General features: G+C 38.1%; 1 protein-coding gene and 1 long non-coding RNA gene across 19 annotated transcripts in view; one reads left to right on the forward strand and one right to left on the reverse strand.

Moving 5' to 3' along the window:
- Positions 1–16,616, reverse strand: part of LOC113683118 (cGMP-dependent protein kinase 1) — a 39,270-nt gene that overhangs the window by 21,132 nt on the left and 1,522 nt on the right. For 5 of the 16 annotated variants that reach the window (XM_027200329.2, XM_027200327.2, XM_089198486.1 and 2 more), the window contains exons 3-4: positions 6,048–6,216; positions 4,364–4,799 (exon numbers count right to left, since the gene is read on the reverse strand). In XM_027200329.2, coding sequence (XP_027056130.1) covers positions 4,364–4,799; positions 6,048–6,204 — 593 coding nt within the window. In that variant the 5' untranslated portion in view covers positions 6,205–6,216. Of the gene's footprint in view, positions 1–4,363; positions 4,800–6,047; positions 6,217–6,278; positions 6,351–7,724; positions 7,796–8,356; positions 8,498–11,393; positions 11,686–15,682; positions 15,917–16,616 lie in introns of those variants that run through there. The other 11 variants (XM_089198495.1, XM_089198493.1, XM_089198488.1 and 8 more) reach the window with 6 other exon arrangements.
- LOC149049678 (uncharacterized) lies at positions 7,528–13,505 on the forward strand. 3 transcript variants are annotated; one of them, XR_016184460.1, is made up of 4 exons: positions 7,528–7,571; positions 8,437–8,512; positions 11,872–11,988; positions 12,147–13,505. It is a non-coding gene; the product is annotated as an uncharacterized LOC149049678 (long non-coding RNA). The 3 variants fall into 3 exon arrangements; XR_016184461.1 differs by lacking the exon at positions 7,528–7,571 and adding an exon at positions 8,162–8,227; XR_016184459.1 differs by lacking the exons at positions 7,528–7,571; positions 8,437–8,512 and adding an exon at positions 11,571–11,722 and having other exon boundaries at positions 12,147–12,389.

Consider the following 16,616-nt stretch of genomic DNA (forward strand, 5'->3'; position numbering starts at 1 on the left):
GACCACAAAAGGGTAGAAAAGTGACAGTGCTAGGCTACAAAGAGTTGAAATTACCGCATCATAAGTGGAAGTTTTAACTGCTAATTAACATTCTATTAAATGAATACGACTTTATTCTCGCCAGCAATTTAATTCTTTGTCTGAGATCTGATAACTAAATTTTCCAGAACGACGACGCAATTTTAAGACTGAAATCAACTACATAAATTGGTTTGACAGAATTGTCCATAAAAAAAAAAAACAACAACAACAACAAAAAGATAAAAATGGTAAAGATTTTGAACGATGATTCGTTCAAATATTCATAGCGTGCCGTTCGGCTCAACTTGAATTGAACTTATCAACAATTTCATCACTAAAGGTATTTTCCAACTTAATAAGATAAAAGCAGTAATGATTTGATACCACCTGCCTAACACAGTTTATATGAGTTCGAACCAAGCCGTTTTGTTATTTCTTTCTGGCATAGTTAGTAGAGCCTCTACTAACTATGTTTCTGGTGACAACTTCAGCGCCGGGTATTCGGCACCGATATTCGTTAAATTGCAAAAAAATTCTGTCACATTTGCATTTAGTTGAACGAGGAATGACTGAGGAACAAAGAATTGTCGGCTTTGTTAAAGCATTCACCATCTTTCGGATATTATAGGTTGGGTTAATGCGGAAAAATGTTAAACACTGCGAGGAGGACAGAGCTGTTGAGTGAATGAACTTTCCGTGTTATACAGCTGTGGCCAGTCAGAATTGATAACGAACCGTGCGGGGTTCAACATCTACTTTTGATATAAAACAAAAATGTATATTTTTTTCTTTTTTTACAATTTTTTTTAGAGAGCTAACAAAGATCCTTCTTCGAGGCTTGAAAGTAAATACTCCATCAGAGAAAAATCATCATAAGACGACGGACGACGTGACGGATCATCATAAACAAGGGGCAAGATGTTTCCCCACCCCTCCCCCCTCTAAAAAACCCCGATTAGCCATTAGTATTGATGTCGATTTTCACTTATGCAGTCAAAATGCGTGGTATGCCATAAGCAACATCCTTAAAATATCTAAATGACAATTGTATTTCTTCTTCATCTGGTATTTATCATCACTTGTTCACATATAAGTTTGGTCTGTTTGGGCAATGCCGTGAGTGTGAACGAGTAAGGAGGTGGAATTTGAAGCTGGCATGATTTCATCGAGGGTATATTGGTACAACAAGCTAATTACTCCAGCCAGGGAAGGCCGCACAATTCTGCCACTGAAATCTGTTTCTTCACCTTAGAGCATCGGGAAATTGATAACAAAGCGTAAAATAGGTGGCCCAAAAATATTCTGATTGAAAGTACATTAATAAAATGAATCGAGCAGAATCTTCTGTCAAAAAGCTATTCAACCTCGCGTTCTGCCTTTTAACGCGAGACATTGGATTATCAAAACCGTTCCATTTACATTTACATAAATAAATATTTTGCAGACAATAAACGTAAGCAAGTGATAGGAAGAGGGAAAAAGTTGACGCGATCTTTTTACCCCTGAGGCGCACACTAGATTTATCCTTTATCATCCAGTCTTTTTTTTTAACATAAAAAAATAGTAACTAAGTACCTACACGTAAATATCAGATTATCATTGAAAAAGCCCCCAGATAGAAAAGAAAAAAAGTTAAAATTTTTCTTCACCCAAACAGTACTGTAAATTATTGGCGATAATCTTTGGCTTGAGAAGATTGCGCGCGTAGGAAACAGGAACGTGTAAAGACAATCGCGGAAGGTCGCGTGTCTCATTCCTCGCTTCCAGTAGTCAAAACAGCGCTACCTGCACCTGCCTAAGGCTAAAAATATCCATTCACGTACAACACAAATTCGCCAAGATGCAGAAAGAAGGAAAAATTTGTTCTTAAAACCACCAGAACGTTGTGGTAACGCCTCTGCCTATTGTTAAGGTATGTTATCCACACGTTTCAAGCAAGTTTTCGGGTGAAAATGTTGACTTGGTATAATTTTTTCTTCCTTCCTGTAAATACCTGGTGTAAAGTGGGCTTTAGGTGACAATAATCCTGCCACAAGTATTTAAGCTGTATATTCCGAGCTACCTCGTTTTAAATCAAGGGATTATGAAATTGGTAAAACAATATCAAATCAATCAAATAGCACTTCTCCTTACACGCACTTAGAACATAATTCCTTCCGAAAACATTGGAACACTGATAATTTTCCATTAGACGAAAAAAAGTCAAAATACATTCTATTGTCAAGTGTAGGAGATAAACTTAATGATAACACCATTCATGAAAATATTTAAAATTTCCGTGCTTAATATTTTGAGCAGGGAATTTTAAGATGTTAACTTATCCAACAAATATGAAATGCCTCCATCCACGAACGTGCCTTGGTCATTGTGGACAAGATCACCTGTATACTTGCGTAACCAAGGTCCTTTACAGGAAATCACCGTTAACCAGGGTTGATCCTTGTTAGAAAAACCCATTTTTACCTCACTCACAAATTTCCCCCCAAAAAAGTGGGTAATTAAACCACAGAAAGGCATATGAGGATATGTTAGAGATCCGTTCAAAATGTTCTAGCGATCGCAATATTCCGACCCTTGGTCTTTTAAATAGGACTTTGCCTAAGTGTTCATGAAAGTTCAAGACATGGATGATATTTCTCATGAAAACAGCCTTTATTACGAGTAATACGAGCATCGCTTGTCATCTCCTAAATTATTGCCTTTGAGCTATTTGAGGGTGGATCGGTGGAGTGGAGAGCTAAGTTTGAGTGTAGCACGTACGAGAGAACATTAACCAAACGCCTACGTGCACGAACTTGACCTTCTCAGAGTCAATGCACGATTTATAACTTAGCATCATTTGTATTCCAGCTTTTAACTACCATTAACAATACCTACCGGCAGTTCCACTCGGATTACACTCTGTCGGTAGACCATCAGCAAATCTTGAGGCGAAGTTTAAAATATTGATAATGATAAAATTTGAGAATTTGCATATTTCTGTAATATCTTATCAAACTTTCGCCCAGAAGGCAGCATTTTGGGGTTTTCAGAACACTCATAAACAAGGTTGTGATTCTTCACTGATAAATTTGTTTTCTGTAAGCATCATGGAAAAATTCTGCTTCTTCGAAAATTCTTCTTCTTTCAGCATTTTAATATTTGCCAGAATAGCCAAAAGGGTTACGTGTGATAGAATAACCGCAGAGTTACTATGAATAAGACGTGACTGAGTGCAAGAAGGGGACTTCATTCGGCCTAAACGCTACAGTTCATCAGTGTGCATGTGGGTCAAGATTATCTAATTGGAAATGTGATTGGAAGTTCATGCAGTATGCAGTTAATAGCCCAGTATCCTTTTCCTCTTTCTCTCGTTGATGGACGCCCCTTTGGAAAACTTTCTGATAACAGCGTTTAGAAGACAATTATTTCTTGTACCTATAAAACTTGAGGTGAGGTTACAATGTCCTTTACATATGGTGATCATGAAAAATCCTCCCTTTATTCCATCCGGCTCAAAGGAATTTTTGTCTTCTTTTTCTTTATTGCGTTCACACTTTCTAATTTTCAAATGAGCCTGCTAAAAATTAATCGAGGGAATTTCAAGGGAAGCGTCCTGTTTTGTATGACTGTTTTGTTTGTTTGTTTGTTTGTTTGTTTAGTTATGCCTTCTTTTTCATTTTACGTAAGACACTTGCTTCCACGTCGTCGAGGTAAAGTAGGGCAAAGTATAAAACATATAACATATTTTTATGTAGCTAGAGGAAACCCACAGGGCGAACCAGTCAACATGGCTGGTTTTAATGATGCGAACGAAGCGTTAAGTTGGTTCAACTCTTTCAAGTCTATCATTGTTATTATTACCATTGTATTATTTTTTCAAAATTATATGAGAAATTAATAAAAATTGCTTTTTGTTTCGAATATGCGGTATTCCTTTGTAATCACGATGTAGCCCCTTCTTTTGTTACCAGACTCCACTCGAAATTGTTTACGCGCCAGTAACTAACTGTCTCGTTACTGTCCAACTAAAACAAATCAACGCAAACCGCTGGGCTGAAAGAGTGACTTGTTCAATACAAATAAGACCAGTGATACTTTTTTCTCTTTTTACTTATTTAGCATAGATTATAGTAAGGATGCTCAAATAGTGGCAGAAATACCATAATTTGACGCCTGCCCCTAATTAAACACCAAAAACCTGATTTCGAGGCCCTGCAAAGCCCTCTCAGGGCTTAGTTTTAACAACTCCAGCGAGCTCCTGGGAACGGTTAATACGCCTCCCTTGATATACATTCGCACGTATTACAAAAAAAAAAGGAGAGGTAAAGAAACTAATAACATGATATTCCGGCTTACATACCTTGGCTTTTTGGGGCAGTGTTTAAGCTGCTTTTGACTGTTGTTGTTCAGGTTCTTTGGTTCAGCGGATACTCCCTGCGCGCGCGCGCGAGGTAGAGATGGAGGCGGCATAACGGACATGAGCTTTTCAACTTTGCTGTCCAGTCTCTCAATCTCGCTCTGGTGCTCTCGTATTGTCATCTCTTTAGACATGACGTCCATACGCAATATTCTAATTTCCTTGTGTAAAATTTCGACTTCCTGTTTCTCCATGTCCTCTCGTTCATTGATCAAGTTTTCGTACTCCTTGATGACATCATCTTTTCTTCTAAGTTCGTTCCGTAAGAACTCGATCTCCTTCTTTTGTATCTCGAGCTGTTTGTTCCGCTCCCTCAGCGCACTTTCTAACAGCTTGAAGGAACTTTTCAGCCATTCCAGGTTCAAGGCTGCTGCTCGTCCTGTTGTTTTAGGTTTGGTTCAGTGAAAAATGAAACAAAATAAACAAAATATACAAAATATGAAAAATGGTTGAAACAGATAAATAAACGAAAGAATATAAAGTGAGCAAAACTGAGGTAAATAACTCAGCGTCTAAATATAGAAGAGATGTTTTATTCATTTCTCCACACAGTACCCGTAGCTTGATTAGAGTTATTTTTATAGATCAAGGTGCTTAGTGTTTTTTCACTAGTGACGTAAATTTACCTACCTCTCAAAAAATGCTTGGGAAAAGAAAAGCTTTTATCTATATAAAATGACCTTTTGAAAGGCCAGTAGAGAAATATACGGTCACCAGTCAGGAGAATTTACTATCAGATCTAGTAGTCGAGTGTCCTGATCGTGCCCATGCCCCTCTCGCTCCTCATATGTTTCTAGTTCTTATCGATGCCCGAAACCTCACGGCCTAAGGCCTTGTTACGAGCGTTTTCAATAATCGTTCCAAAAAATTAATATGCAAAGACAACTACCCGGTCATTTTTCATGTTTGTTTTTTCTTGGTTATAAAAGTGCCAAATAACCTGTTGTACTGAAATAAAAAATTGCATTGTTCAAAATTAGCATATCAGAACGTAATTTAGCCTAAATAGCTGTTTGCAGGTAACTTTAGTTATTATAACGCGGATCAAATCACAATAATATGTAGCTCTCATGTAACTAATTAATAAAAAAGAAAACTTGGATCCGCCCCTGAATAACTAAAACTATAGTTTTCGTCCAGGCCTTGAACATCAAATCTGATAATTAGGACTCCATGAATTACTAATTTTCTCACCAAACTTTCCGCACATTTGTTCTTTCTTTATAAGAGCGTCAACATGCATTTTGCTGTACGGAATCAAGATTCTACCATTTTTCAATGACGTTTCATGACAACAGCCACTCATCCATTCGTTATCATCTTAAACGTATTGATGGCTTTTTCGGTGAAAAATTCAAATTGCATGTAATCAATTTTCGCAGGTGTAACTTTAAAAATATATATCTCACTATAATTTTTTGGGCGAACCTGCACTTGTTTCATGATAAATGAAAAACTTATTTTCGCGTCAGTTCATAAGGTCTCCATGCAAATGGTAAATCTCATTTTGTTTTATTACTTTTAGTGCACAATATCACCTCACCACAAGAACCAATATCACTGGCATGACGCTACATTTGTGCGTCGACATGATCTGGTCTGTTCAGTTTGCTAACGATATACTTACGTTCTCCTTCTCTGTCTCTCTCCTGCTTGGGATTATTCATTGGCGGTGTCTTAGGCCGAGGCGTGTTGTTGTTTGAGTCGCTCCTGAAGAAAGGGGAATTATTTCTAGAATTCCTTGCAACCAGCTTGAACGCTGGCGAACCAATGTGATCCTGCATCTATGATTCGGTCTGAAATAACGAATGAGTGAGTAAGTACGACAGCGTCATTCGGCGGAACTAAATTAACTCACCTTGTGGTCGCTTCACGATTCAACCAATAGGACTGTGGACTTTTTCATTTCCTTTAATCAGAGGTTTAACAGAGTATGACAGTTAACATCTCAAACGTACTGAGAACGCATTATTGGTAGCCTGGTTGTCGAAACGGTAATGATGTGGAAAATGTTTCCCGCATTTGATTGATATTTCTGTCGTTAACTAGGGTCACAGGTGCGTTTATAACGAAACTCATCGCTTCGATTGTTATGATGAAAAAAAGCACACCTCTTTCATCTGTTGCTTTTCTTTTCAAATTAAAAATTTCAGACGGTGAACGAGACAGTTCATTGAAAAGATGACTATTGGAAGTAATGCGTTTAAAACTTGATAGGCACAAGACGGTCGTGTGACGATTTGCACGACTCAACTTGCTTCCAATATAACACCTCCCTCAGACCGCCATTAAAACAGATACACACAACACACACGAGTGGACGGATAGATGAACAACAAATCAATAGGAATAAAGACATAAAGTAATTCAGTAATCGATATACAGCTACAGTCGAGCCTCTAGTAAACGACCTTCCAAAATATCGACTTTTGGTGGTCGCTTACGGGAGGTTAAAAGCAATTGATAATCATCTCTGAAAGTGGTCGCTTTTGAGAGGTAGTCGCTTTCGACGGGTTCCAGCGATAGCGATTTGGCTTGAAAACTTTTGGTATTTTTGAAAAGTGGTCGCTTATGAGAGGTGGTAGCTTTTAATACGAGAGGGGGTGGCAAGGGGAGGTTCGACTGTAGTAGTAAAAACTAAAATGAATCAGTTTTGATCTATGAATAGGATAAGAAAGTGACAAAGTGATCTTTGAAGGTTACGCGGAGTGCCATTGTGCCTGAAAATTACGCTTAAGGCTCGCGATGTTTGTCAAATACATTGACCATTGACGGACAACGGTTTGCATGAGTAAATTAATGCTTCATTTCCGGACTTCTATTTATAGAGTTTTGTCAATACCAATTAGCAATAAACAAAAAACTTTTAACGTTAATTGAAAAAGAAGTTTTCCTAAAGAGTCCCAAAAGCGAAGTCTCACGAAAAGATTGTAAAGCTGTCGTTGCAGTATTTGGTATTGAAAACTTTTTCACTTACGGGAACTCCATTCTGGGACATTGTGACAAACTGATATACAGGAGAGGTCTCAAGCGCAAGTGAATGAATGAACCGTACTGGGATCAATTATTTAGAACTGAAACGCTCTTTCCAAGAGCAATGGAAAAGAGGAAAATGTTAAAAAAACAACCGTTAGCGTGGAAGCAGGGTAAGGTATGTTACCCTCTCATTGAATTCTACAACAGTGTCCCACCAAATCTGGCGCAGAAGCCCAAACTGCTCTCCGAACATTTTGTAACTAAGATCATTTTATAAATTAATTATGCCCTAATCCTCTCTTTTAAGCAATCAAACAAAAATACATACATTTGAGACAAGGTAAAAAGTCCTACTTGAAATATCCGTGATTGCAGGGAAGACAGCGGACAGAGCGTCAGAGGTCCTTGAGAAATGAAAAGTATCGGATGTGCCTTATTGGCGCATGAACTTAAAAAGCGGGTCAAGTACGTTTGATATTCGCCCGCAAAAAAGGAATAATAAAGTTGTCAGCATTCGTGCCAAGTTAAATCTCTCATGTCACGAACTGACTGCAATTTTTTTTTTGACACTGTTTCTCGAACTCAAAAGAAAAGAGGAAACGACAAATTCATGAATGTTTCCTCGATATCAGATCTCCTAAATAGACTTATTTAGGGTCTATGCAAAAAGCAAATAAATACAAGAATTGGAAATTCTTATCTCAAGACTTGCTACATGTGAGCAACGATTGTATGACACAGCAATAATACCGGGCAATCGCCAGCTTGGGAACCGGGGTCGTTTAGATTTTCAATGAAAGGAGTCGATTATTACCCCAATTGTCCTGAAAGGTATTTCTGCTCTTACAAAACAGATTTCAAAGCTGACAGTGTTATTTTGTGTACCATGACTGTCACGGTTTGCGCATCTCACAATAATGTAGCTCAAACTTTGCAAGGTCGTCGTCGTCCGATACTGACCCGTTTTTTTTTCCTCGATCCTTCACCATCTATGTTCTATTTTGGTTCCATAATTCCATTTTGCATTTTGTCTTTTTCAGTTTCCTGGAAAAAAATTTCGTAGCCTCCGTCAAGTTGTCAGGCGACTTCCGCAGCGGTAATATGGCTCAAGATGTGGTGAGTGCTTTTAGCAGCCACTTTTATTAAGTTCAATTACGTTGTATCTGTCGAGAACCCGCCTAAGTATTTGTAGAACTGACAGAGTGCTTTTAGAATAACAAATGTGGTGCTTGAAAGCCCACCTGGTGACCTCATTTATTCCTCCCATGTCAACTCGATTTGCACGTGATATTCATAGAGGCGCCTTCTAAGAACTATGAAAAGACCAACCAACAAAACGAGGAAGTAACGATGTTCTAGTACCATGACTTTAAGCCTTAGAGGCCCTTCTTGACAGATTTTTCTCAAAAGACTTACGAGAGATATGTAAATTAATCCTGGTTTGCAACGTAACCTACGCACTGTGGTTGTAAATCGATGCCGTAGCATTTTGCGAAAATAACATTCTACACACGCGTGATCACGACATATGCATTCCCACAAAATTCTTTCTGAGTTAATTTAATTATCTTCCTTAGCCTTCAGTTAAACCTATTACGGAAGTATGTCTCGTTAACATGACATCTTTGCATAACGCCATTACTCCAGATGATTGAGTTTCGTGTTGACCCCCTGATCGCTAATCATAAAATCATGCAAAATCTTTTCATGCATTTGGAAGAAACATAGCATGGTGCGGGGTCCACTTTTTGAATATCTTGTCTTCTTTCTTGTAAGGAAAATGATACCAGAGAGCGATGAAGTATCGTTGTGTAGAAAAGCATGAGAGGCTGATGAAAGCTAACATGTTTACAAAATTTTTGATGAGATTTTGACATTTAAAACTGATGAAAAGCTTGCATGGGCGTAGATTACACTTAGAAGGTAAATACCTTTCCATAGACTTCTGGAAGGAACTCTTAATTTTACCGACTAAAGCAGCAATGAGGAAAGCACAAATAATCCGCGACCGGCGAAAAAACATGAATCAGTAGTTGCACTTTGCAGTCGTTTCTGTTTCTTTTAAACCAAAACATAAAACAAAAACAACTTAATAAAGGTATACATATGATGCATTTGACAAAAAATATTTTGGAGGCTCCGATCATTGGACTTTGATGAAATCGTTTCAAGCAAATAGGTTGTAATCGATTTGACACCAAATTGTTGCGTTGAGTTACTCTCGCTAAGGGAGGATCCATATGGATCATCTGTGGGACTTGGATATTCCAACCAAGGGTCAGTATGGAGAGCCTTAGTTTTTACGAATGTGACGCACTAATTTTCCGAAGACGTCCGAGTCCAACAGAAGGCGCCTGATTGAGATATTAGGTCGGACCAAAGAGGTCAATGGGTGAAGTAGTAAAGATAACTACTGCTGACTGGATTAAAAGTATCTAACATGCATGTCTAAGTGGATTAACGGCGGAAAGAGAAGGTAGTTTATTAAAGGGCCTTGTGTGGTAACAAGGTAACACATTAAAGAGATTTATGCGTTGTATGAAGATCACTGGATCGTACCAATTGGCTCGAGTTTTTCTTATCTATGAAAGCTTGAGACAAATGATCCGACAAGAGTCTGCTGAAAATCAAAAATTAGTATCATTTCCAGGTGACTTTTAATATCTCTAGAATGAAATTATTCAGTCAATGCCCAAGTTCGGACAGGTTTGACATTATCACCTAAAGTTAATCAATCAATTAGGGAATTCTTCACTCTAAAAACTTCATAAGTTTTGTGGACGTGCGAATGGAGGATAAAGAATCCGGTATGGAAGGAATCACTTGAAAAAAAAAAACTCTTCCTGTCACTTAGATAAGCCCATCGTTCGAATTACTTTTTTGTGTGACGATATGTACCATCTCACATAAGAAATTTCCGAAAGAATGCGACGAGATACCAACTAAAGATAAGGTTCGGGAGCTTAAATAAAAGTCTAATATCGTGGAAGAGAAGGAAGATAAAAATGAACCGAAACCTGGGAATAATCAGATAGTTTAAAGGCATTAAACGAAGGAGCAATGGAAAAGGCTTTCGATTCCACAGTAAGTTGTGAATCATCTGATCGTCGTCGTTCGAAACCTTTAAGCCGGGGCGCACAAATTTAATTTGTCAGTACTTGCATTTTTTTGTGCCAGCAAGCAGCAAGCTGGTGGGTGCAACGGTCAAAATCATCTTCTGCCAAACGCAGGCCTTTGGATGAACCATTTACAGTGGCTTAACTTAAGTCAGCTCAGTTAAAAATAAACAATTAATGTACTATATTGTATTCAGAAAATTAACAGCTCAGTGAGAAGCCTGTAATCCTTCTATAGTTTAATCAACAACGAACTTAGTTGCTTAGAGAGCAATTCCGGCAGCGGGCCAAAGGCACATGGCTAAATCTTGTAAGCTGATAAAGGAACGTTCCCTTGCCACTTCACATACTTGGAGCGCTTTATTTGCAATTTGCCCGCAATAACCGAACAATTACCTAATCCCCTCAAGAATGAGAGCCAGTAGCTTAGTTACGGTATATCCAATTCAAAAGTGAATGACGTTTTGCAGCGATCAAGTGTAAAACACGAATTTCTAATTTCCGTTTTGGTATGTTTTGATGATTTCTGTTTTGGAAAAAAATACAATGCTCTGCCGTTCAAGTATTTGACGTGTTATATAGCGACATTAAATAGGAAACGTTTTGCATGGTGGCCAATAATGGCTACGTAGCTTATACGCTCCATTAGTATGCTTAACCACGTACTGCTATGTATTTTGGCTACGTTTGAATTAACGCAGTTATTAGAAATCCATTTTTCGTCACCGTCGAGGGAGACTTCGATCTCTAGCATGTACGTTCCGATAGTAAAGTTACCCGCAATGAGCCTCGACAGATGTAAAGTTAACGATATGACACAATCAAAAAGTACTGTTACAGAGCCAACAGCTGACCAATAGTCATAGCACTGCGAGACTCACCTCAATAAAGCTCATCGGCATAAGTTTTAGAAGACAGAGGATGCCGCTACTGCTAAATCGAAAATAAAAGGTTCGTGCGATTGCTAGGGCGCTGTTAAGCATACGTCTTGATCTGATCGGAATTCCAGAGAATAAACCAGAACACAAGGGCTACACTCTCACACTGTGTTCATAAACAAACCAGAAGTGGTGTGATGATCCACTTATTGATCTGCTTATCTTATCTTAAACACAGCTGAAGATGAAAGCACAGTAACCATAAACGAGTTCATTCGCGAATCTGTTCAAGGACACCTATTATTGACAGACAAGATGGCAAACGTGACCCGGTGCGACCCTATTATTTGATGTTTTTGCACCTACATTTCACAAAAAGGGGTTGTATATTCCATGAAAACGCTCACTCGACTTTTTCAGTGAAAGGTGACTGATGAGTTTCACTTTTATTCCAATTTTTTTCCTGTCAATTTTCTGGTAGCTCATCGAAAAAAAACGAGACAATCAACCGCACAAGTGGTACTGAGAGAATTAATCCTTCAATTGCGAAAATACAAGTCACAGACTATTTGTATGCACACCTGAAAATCCAACAGACGTGAGTAATTATATCGTTATTCATTACTGTTCGGCTCGATCTCATTTAATTCTCATTATGTGAGTCGATCCATGTGTGTGATTATAAGATGGCAATTCTTTTCAGCTTAAGTTTCCTTGATCGAACGATAAACTTATTTCAACCATTGCTCTTTGTAGGATTAGAGCCACGACTGTTCAAATCCATTCCATAGCTCGGCAAGATCGTGCAAGACCTCTGCCGACAAATCTGTTTTGCATCATTCAGCTGAACATTTTAAGCCTTTAGGATCTCTTGTCACTGAAGTGTCAAGAATGTCAAACGTTGTGATTATGGAAGAAATTTATTAGAGAGAGTGAGGCCAGGGCCACAACACAAAATCAACTGCTGTCTTACACGGAATATATGGAAGCAACCAAACTCCTCCCTCAAAACAAAAATGATAATTGAACCCTTCCCCATAGGGGCTTTTAAGGGCCAATACAAACTAATTGAAAACAAACATTGTAAATAAACATGATGTTAATAAGAATCCCAACTGGCTGGAGACAGACCAGTTGGAGGGCTTGACATCAGATTATAAGTCCAGCGCCCTAACCACTCTGCCACACTGTCTCTGCATTAAGATGACGTTTAAAAAAACAAATCAGAGCAAAATAAAACTCGCCATTTTTTTGCACCGAAGCCGTGTGTGGAGGTGGTCGAAATTTTCCTTTTTTTGTCACAGTTTTATTTATCCACTTTTTTTTTTTTTTTGCGAGATCGTATTCATTCCTGGCGTAAGTAAGGGAGGTGGGGCGCAGCACGGCGGGGAGGTAAGATGTGGTAACAGCATTCAACAGACAACAAGCATGTTATTGAGTGTTTCACTTTGTTAAGTTGAAAACGAGTATGAAGAAGTCCTGCATGTCGAAAAACTACTTGTCTAATTGGTCAATCGATAAAAGCTCCTCTATTCTTCCTAAGACCATAACACTGTCTTGATAAAGCACCAACAACAGCTACAGCGGCACAGGTAGCAGCAGCAATGAAAAGGTCGGTAGAAAGACAGGAACTTAACAAAGAGGTATTAGAGAATATCTCTTCAGTATTCTAGTACTGTGAAGATGGAATAGTTTGGCAGAGTGACAGGGCGGATAATAAATGCAAAGGAGTCAGCACTTGGAATATAAAGGGTAAGATGTTTGTTCACACACAAAGTGTCGGGTCAGTTTCACAATGGGAAAAACGTGTGCCACTGTGCGTTAACCTCAGGAAGGACATCGATTCCAACCTTGTTGCAAACAATAGTCATTTTAATTGCACGAGTTGACGTAGCTGAACTTTACACATGATTTTAAAACATGGTATGGCGTAGAATTTCAAAGTTTGTGGATTGAGTGTAAACGAATAGGATGCTACTATGATTCAATTTAAAGTAATGGCCATTGACTGATATTCTAACATTCCTCCATTGGTTTCCAGTAATTTTCTTTAAATTAATTCAATACACTGTAGATGGAATATATTGCAAATTGAAAAAAAAAATTTCTATTTAACTCAATGGTCGCTCAACAACTCGTGATAACAATTTGTCCATTTGCTGTTGTAATATGTACATTTGGTATCCAGATGTCTGATAAATACATTACAAAAGGTAGCCTTAGTGCGAGTTTCTCATCTGTACCATGTTTGATCCATAGGTAATTTCACTTCAGACAAAATTATTACCTGTAGTTTAGACTTCCCTGACCGCGCTGTGCCAAGAAATTGGTTCTTAGGCAATGGTCTTTAACTTTTGGTGATGTTACCCGCAATACATTATCAATGAAAGTGAAATGTGATCATCGCAGTAAATTTTCCAATTTAAGCAATTGGAAAGAAGAAGCCTGAAAAAAATCAGGACTTCAACGGGATTCGAACCCGTGACCTCCGCGATACCGTCAAGAACGACCTTAAAGCAGACCGTCAGATTGATAACAGTTTTGGAACAATCATAAAAAGCAATCTTACGTGTGTAGTCTGGCGGGCTGTATTAATTTCTGAATTTATTTCATAGCTCATGATTCAAGAAAGAAAAACATTCATTATTTTAGTGCTTGAAAAACGACAGACTAGACGGATTCCAAAAAGTTTTTGTCAGTTCATGGCATCTCACAGTCCACTTCACTGTGGACTAAACGATACGTACACATCTCCGACTGTTTGCCAAGAAATGTTGCTAAGGATGGTTTCCAAGAAGGTTGGCACGCTGGTTGTGGTTATATCATTAGCGGAAAAGCGACGTAAAACAGACTATTCTTTATGCAAATGTATTTAAGGTTTAAATCAACTGAACACCCGCTTAGAGATGGTGCTAAAAGATGCTTAGGGCAAAACCTGTCAATTCGAAGTTCTAGCTTTTCTGCCCTCTTGAGACCAGTCATCATCTCACAACAAATACATACTATAGACAGGTGTAAGATGGGATTTTCAGAGGTCCTCGCAGCTCTTCAGAAAAGGAAAAAGAAACGAAATAACAGTCAATCGTGACTGATTTTTGTAAGGTTGCGATTCAAATGGCTTTGTGATGAATGAATTTACAAATAATTTGTGCTTCCATTCGTTGTTCAGCTGTGACACTTACTGTACAGTAGTGCCCTTTCACGATTTGAGCTAAGCGTTTGAAATTTGGTTTATTGTATGGTGAGGTAGAAAAGTCTTTTCATGGCTGAAGTTGAGTGAAAGTCTGCTCAAGAAAGTAAGAAAATATTTGAACGATGTTGTTGAGCGACCATTTTAATTGCGATTTCTAATTAGGAAAGGGATTAGTATTTACATATTGTTACATTCAAGCACGACATTACCTTTAAAAAATTATTTATGAGAATTTTAGCACCTTGATGCAGGGTTGGTACAGGTTTGGCTTGATTTACGAGCGGATTAACTCAGCGCGAACAGTCATAGCCTTCATGGGTGCGGTGTAAACTAAACTGACTGTCATCTCTTTAGCGAGTCACTGAGGAAAATGGTGTCATGTTGTTTGGAGATGTTTTTGACGCGTGTTTACCCTTTCGCTTTTGTTGATCATTAACATAAAATCAACTTCTTTTACTTCTGTAGAAACAATATGTAGTCCAGAAGCATAGATGATGATCATATCTTTTTTCTAGACACGCCGTTCTCAAAGATAAGGCGGAAGAGGAGAAACGTTTATGTAGCGCTTTGTGAATCTATCAAGACTATTTGAATGACTAGAAGATGATGTGTTCTCTTTCTGAGTTCTTCACTCATTTTCTATCCCACTGCTCTCTCCGCGGGCAGACAGTGAAGAGAGAAAAAATAAGACATTTTTTCGGATCAAGGTAAGGAGACAGTTCTTCTTTACAATATGGCCGGCTATTTTAGCTCCACCGACTGGAAGAAGTTACACACGTTAGCTTTGGTAAGTTGAGTGAAGGTCATTAGCCACGCACCGCCTTCTAGTTGCCGTTGGCTTTTCAAAACCAAAGAAAGAGATAGATCTTAGTATATGATAAATGCCTTTTGGACAACTGCTGATTTTTCATCTTTATCCTCTAAGTTATAACAATTTGAAAAATCTCTCTTGGTTTCATTATAATCCCTGCAAATAATACTGACCACTTTTAGCCTCACATTACGTCTATTTTCTTGACTAAACGGTGTCCGCAATTAAGGTTTGACACCGCACTTTATAGGAGCCTTAAATAATACTATCAGCACAAGAACATGTTACCTGTGATCATATTGTTTCTTTACCGAATGGGATGTTCACTTCCGTGTAGTAGTACTATTACACCGAAATTATATGAAATCATTCCACACAGTTTTACTAGTAACAGAGGCTAATAAGTTATCACGAAGAAAAGAAGCCGCTGTAGCCCCAAGGATGCGAATTACCATAATCTGCCATACCTCACGCCCCTCTCTTCCATAAAGAGGTTATCAGAGCATCTTTAAACAGCAAAACACTCAGGTTAAGTCACGTTTTTGTAAACAAGTGCTTAAACAATGTAAAGAATCAAACCTGACACTAAGTCATGGAAGTGGTATCTTGGGAGACAAGCCATTAGCAGTCGCTACAAATAGATCCCGAGTTTCTTTTTGTTTCGCAGCAATTAGCTAAAGGAAAATAATTGTAGCGGCACTTTCCGCTCATGAATAATCTAAAATCGGTATTCTGTTTTTCTCATGACAATTATTTCATTAAGAAAACAAAATACGCCATTGGTATTGTTTGATTGACAGACTGCACAATTCAGCGGCCTCTTACTGACCCTGTTTGAATTATTTTATCATTTTGTAAATTTTATCGAAACGGACAGAAAATTGATTTTTAATCGAAACGGACAGAAAATTGATTTTTCTGTAGAGGTGATACTTTATTTAGATTGTGAGAGAACTCGCTTCTTTAAACACAGCTGGGGGTTAAACTAAAAAAACGCTAATATCAACTGCTTCTTGCTATTACTTCTATTTTTGATCGGGGTCGCTTTCAAGTTTTCAGTCGATCATTTCGTTTTCACCGCATGCCCTTAGGGCTTGTTTTAATAGAATAACATTCTATCGATTGTTATTATTACTTGTTACCAAATCTTGTTTTGATAGAATAACGAAGGGAAATAATAAAATAACCTGCTCAAAGATCGGTTTTGTTTGATCTTTCTGCT

The sequence above is a fragment of the Pocillopora damicornis genome, chromosome 2 (assembly GCF_964200805.1).
Source record: "Pocillopora damicornis chromosome 2, jaPocDami1.2, whole genome shotgun sequence".
Taxonomy (NCBI): Eukaryota; Metazoa; Cnidaria; class Anthozoa; order Scleractinia; family Pocilloporidae; genus Pocillopora; species Pocillopora damicornis.